This window comes from Rhizophagus irregularis, chromosome 16 (genome assembly GCF_026210795.1).
Source record: "Rhizophagus irregularis chromosome 16, complete sequence".
In the NCBI taxonomy this organism is placed as follows: Eukaryota; Fungi; Glomeromycota; class Glomeromycetes; order Glomerales; family Glomeraceae; genus Rhizophagus; species Rhizophagus irregularis.
In genome coordinates, this window is record NC_089444.1 from 3577362 (window position 1) to 3582719 (window position 5358).

Consider the following 5358-nt stretch of genomic DNA (forward strand, 5'->3'; position numbering starts at 1 on the left):
CTGGTTATACCATGAGTAGTACCTAGAAGAACAATGGCACTATCAAGCCATCATTATCAACTTCAGAAATGCAAGTTGAAAAGTGAATAGGTATTAAAATTATCAGAACCTGAGTTTAAAGGAACTGTAGGCACCAGAAAGGAAATCAAAAAAGTGCAAAGTCAGCAGAATTACCATCAAGTCCTAAAGCCTCTTCTAGCAACAAGCTTGAGACTGAAATGGTATTAAAGATGAGAATAAAAAGTTGAATTCAATATCAATACTATCATAAAGCAATAGGAAATATAACCCATAGTTAAGGTATATGATTTCTAATTTTTCAATTCTTGTTTTCTTTTCAGTTCTTTAGTGAATGTTGATAATATCAATGATTCACAAAGTTTCCACCAATATTAACAGATGGAAACTGATAAATTAAGGAATAATAATAAATTAAAATGGAATAATACATTTGAGATACAGTAAGTATTGTTAGAAGTCTGAATGTAAAATTGCATTTCACTGGATTTATCTTTTATAATTCTATTTTAGGGCACTATCATTAATTATTATACTTAATTCTCAATGTCCATATCCAAATTTTACAATACTAAAATGGCATAAAATTATTTAAACAAACCTGTATCAGCTTTAACAATTCATTATTTTCACAATCAATTACTGAAAAGGAAAATATGCTGTTGGTGAAGACAGTTACATGCATCTAAAAGATCTGAACTAAGCAGAATTGCTGCTCATAACTTAATAATCTGTAAATTGTGCTTCATATTTGTAAAGACTATAAAGATAAGTCTTGCTTCAAAAGAATTAAGCTATTTACATCAATTTGGAAAATCGATCTAATGAAGAGATACCCCAGAGGTAACAAATGGTGTGAATGATACTAATATGCAAGAGAATGAATTCCAATCAAAAAGAAATTCATCAGGATAAACTTTCCTAAGGATTACCTATATAAGAACAGGAAAAGTTTTAGGGCTTGCTTGTTGAGAGAATTATCTATGCCTGTTAAGGGAAAGTTTATTCAGGTCAATGATAAGAATGAAGAGTCTAAGGATTTGAACTTGCAAAGTTTAGCACTTTAGCCTAATTATTCTAAAAAGCAATTAAGGCCAAAAAAATGAATTACTTTAGCCTACCAAAGGAGATTCAGTGTTAGTACTATTTGCCAAATTATATGTTGAAAAATAAGGATGAGACCTGTGTAGGTATTTTTTTGTGAAGTAATAAGCACTGAACATCAGAATGAAGAGAACAAAATCTATTGGAACATTTACCATGGCTCTGTATATATATACTAAGGACTCAATAGATTTGAATATAAAACAAAGTGAGATACATCCTGACAAAATCAATCAGATCATTGTTTTTATTAAGGGTTATAAAATGAAGGTTTGTATTATGATCATCCTGGATCGGAATGTATTTACTGGTTGAAGTGGGTCATGCTCCATAACAAGAACTGTTAGGGATTTAAGAATTGATTATAAACCTTCATTAAGTATTGATAAGTGTCTGGGTTAGTTTTTTTGGATAAATTGGCTGGTAAGAGATATTGTATCACACCATTCCAAAAAATATATTTAGAATGGTCATGCCCAACTGACCAGTAGAATGATCTGAAATGACTAGTACTCAAATGACCAATTATTTAAGTCATTTGAAAAATATTAAACATTCTGTTAATAATATCACATGATATATTAAAGAATTTTCAAAAAATAAGAACATTTGAAGCACATGAGCACTTTATACAATATATTGTAATGAACTAATAATGCTTATACTAAGGTTGCTTGCCGAAACCTAGGGGTTTAGGCAAGATGGCGTTTTGCCGAAAAGCGAAATTCTGCCAAAACTATATTAAAGTTATATTAAAAAACTGGCGAAACTTTGGAGAAAGGCGAAACTGCTGAAACTTATTATAAATGCCGAAACTGCCGAAACTCTGCTGAAACTATAATAAATCTATAGTAAAATTTTGATGAAACTAATCGTAGGATTTTGAGGAGGTTTAGACAAGCAACCTTAGCTTATACTATATTTAGTGCTTTACAAGATTTTTAAAGTTTCTACGTTTTGCAAGTATAAAGATTTTTTGATTTGTATCACTACACACAATTCTTGAAAAAAAAACTTATATATTCCCTATAAAAAAATATTGTCCACTTTATGTATAGCAAATGTACAATGTATAATATTTATATAGTTGTTTGCTAAATATACATAATATATCCATATTTTGAGTACCAAATGTATAGAAAAATGGGCCCGATTTGAACAAATTATGGTTAAATTATGGCTAAAATAATGTTTACTATATGTTTACTATATGTACAAAGTATGTATACTAAATATCTTATATATATATTAAATGTATAAATATTGTAATATATTATGTATACTTTACATACAAATATTGTTTATTATACGTGTAGATAACATGTTACAAGTTTAATAATAATCTAAGTTATTGCCTTAATTTTTGATTTCTTTCTTAATGACTGCTTCAGTTGATCTTAGCGGATTTAACATTTTTTTTTGAAGTGTTTGTTCTATTTTAACTGATTTAGTATTATTCCTCCCGCATCACATTAAAACTGGAATCTACAAAAAAGAACAAATGAAATGTTAGAGAATGATCCATTAAAGGGAATGAATTCAAAAAAAATAGTTCCTAATTCTCTCACCGAGATCCAAAATCTGAAATCTATGTGTTTAGAAAAAAGAGAAAATAGAAGTTAAAAAAGTTTCTAAATTAATTAAATAAAATAAAAAAAAAATGATTACGCCACAGAACGTGCGAAACCTACATTTTAAGCATCTTTAATGTGAACTTGCAAAACTTATCATAGATATTTTGGCATTCTACCTGAAAAACTACAGGAAAGAAATAATGAAACGTCAATAGATGTTTTAATTAAAGAGAATTAATAAAAATTAAAATTTTGCGACTAAAAGTTGGAAACTTACCATTTTGAAGTTTCTAATATCCTAACGCACATCAAAACCTAAAAAATTTTTAGAGAATCATTAATTAATGTTTCTATTAAATAAGATTTAAAAAAAAAATAAGTTTCATGTTGCAAAACTTACTTTAGAGTCCCAGTACCAAAGCCTACAAAAAAAAATATGTAAATGTTAGTTAACATTTCTAATTAAATAAAACTAAAAAAATAATTAAGTTCGCAACACAAAACTTACCATTTCCAGAGTCCCAACGCGAAAGTCTACAAAAAATAAATTTAGAAACGTTAGTTAACATTTCTAATTAGAAAAAAAATAAAAAAAAATTGTTTCGTAACAAATTTTACAAAACCTACCATCTAGTATCCCAACTCCGAAACTACAAAAAAAATTAAGAAATGTTAATAAATGTATCCAATTTTAAATAAAAATTAAGGTTTCGCAACATCTGTTGCAAAACTTACTAATTCCCATATCTCCGTTGAAAGTTATAGCTTCATGAAGTAGCACCCAAAACGCATAATATCGAACAGACGCGATGCATCAAGTACAAATAGGTCGTAATGGAAGAAAATCATTAAAAACTGCGGTTGCATTTAGTATTTCTTTGGAAAAAATGTGTAACATGTGAAGGATCTGATCGCAGGAAGTCATTACGATCTTAGATCTTTATAGGCTAAGTGAATTTCCCAATCGAGAAGTCACATGTATCGATCATTTGGAGGGAGGATGCCGAATTTTCTTTTTGTTGGTTGAAGATTGATGCTGCTGCACATTTGTGGAAATATTTTGTTAATAAATAATAAATTAAAAGATTAATCATCAGATTTTAACGCATAACCTGATGAAAAACTCTCCTAAAGAAAAAGAAACAAAACAAGTTAATAAACACTATAAACAATTCAGAACATTCCCATCCTAACCAAAATCCATGTTGAAAAAACATAACATACTTATTATTGATTTCATGATTTCACATATTTTTTTAAAAAAATTTTATTTTGAAATTTTATAGTCAATAGACTATGAAAAAAAATACATTTCGTCTAAAAAAAAAGAAACAATCAAACGTTAATTAACATTTCGTTAAATAAATCTAAAAAAAATTGATACCTACTAATTTTTCCACATCTTAAGAGACCCGTCATCTACTCTCATTGATATTTTACCTATAAGATTTTTCTCTTTCCTTTGGATAAAAAGAAAATACAAAATGGAAGGAAAGAGGGGAGAGGATTTGGTTTTGGTACTTAGGTTTCAGAGACTCTTGAAATGGAGGTGAGTCATTGGTTTTTTTTATTGCTTATTGTTTTTTTGTCTTTAATACTAATTTTTCTTTTTTTTTAAGTTTGTCCTCACCTTTCAGACGCGTGAGTTTTCAGTTGAAAGAAAAGAAAGGAAGTAGTATGAAAACCCCAATTCTGGCTCACCTACTTATCTCATAATCTAAACCGTTTATTAATATTTTCACCTACTTATATGCTACATATTTTATAACCTAAATCACCTTTTTTATATTTTTACCTACTTATATCCTACTTATCTCATAATCTAAACCGTTTATTAATATTTTCACCTACTTATATCCTACTTATTTCATAATCTAAATCATTTATTAATATTTTCACCTACTTATTCCCAACCGAACAAGAAATAGGATTTCAAAGCCAACGGAGCCAAAAAAGGTAAGGAATATTAACCCATTCAGGAAACCAGCCATGGAGTCAATAGAGCGGAATAGCAAGGCAAGCAATTACCCTTATACCGAGAAAAAATGTAATTGAATAAAAGGTAGGTACCAAGTAACTATACAGATAAATAGTACATAACATGGTATATACCGCAGAAAAGTTAGCAACAATCTTCGGCTGCACAGTCTCTGATCTTATGGCTATCAATAGGGAGATCCTAAAAAGCTGTCAAACCCCGCACACAGTATCAGCAATCCCCGAACTTGTAGGCCATATCCTGGAATACATTCCAAGTAGCAATTTTGGACCACATCTTCTAGAAGTCAACCCAATCTGGAGAGCCGAAGCTGAACGAGTACTCTGGAAGCGGCGCATGCAAGCCGAAGAGGCATACGAACAGGTGGCAAATATATGTAAGAAAGCTGAAAGGGCTTTCTGGCGAGATTGTGCAGATGGTGGTATAAATTTTGATAAACTTGACGATGAATCAACTAAAATTAGTCAAGAAAAGTATACCAGATTCGAAGAAATGGTAGTCATAGAACAAGCTATTCTCCATTGTAGTTTTATATCGGAAGAAACTAATAAGGGAGAATACATCCGAATGATGCGCAATTTTGAGTTATTTAAGGATGGGGATACTCCTGATGAGGATGCGTTCGGTGACTCGGATGATGATGACTCAGATGACGAAGAATAG

The 5358-nt window shown here is 29.9% G+C and overlaps 1 protein-coding gene across 1 annotated transcript; it reads left to right on the forward strand.

Moving 5' to 3' along the window:
• Positions 1–4854: 4854 nt before the first annotated feature.
• OCT59_008476 (uncharacterized protein) lies at positions 4855–5358 on the forward strand (the record flags this gene model as incomplete). Its single annotated transcript, XM_066142494.1, has 1 exon — positions 4855–5358. One exon carries the CDS (start codon positions 4855–4857, stop codon positions 5356–5358), a length of 504 nt encoding a protein of 167 aa, XP_065999373.1.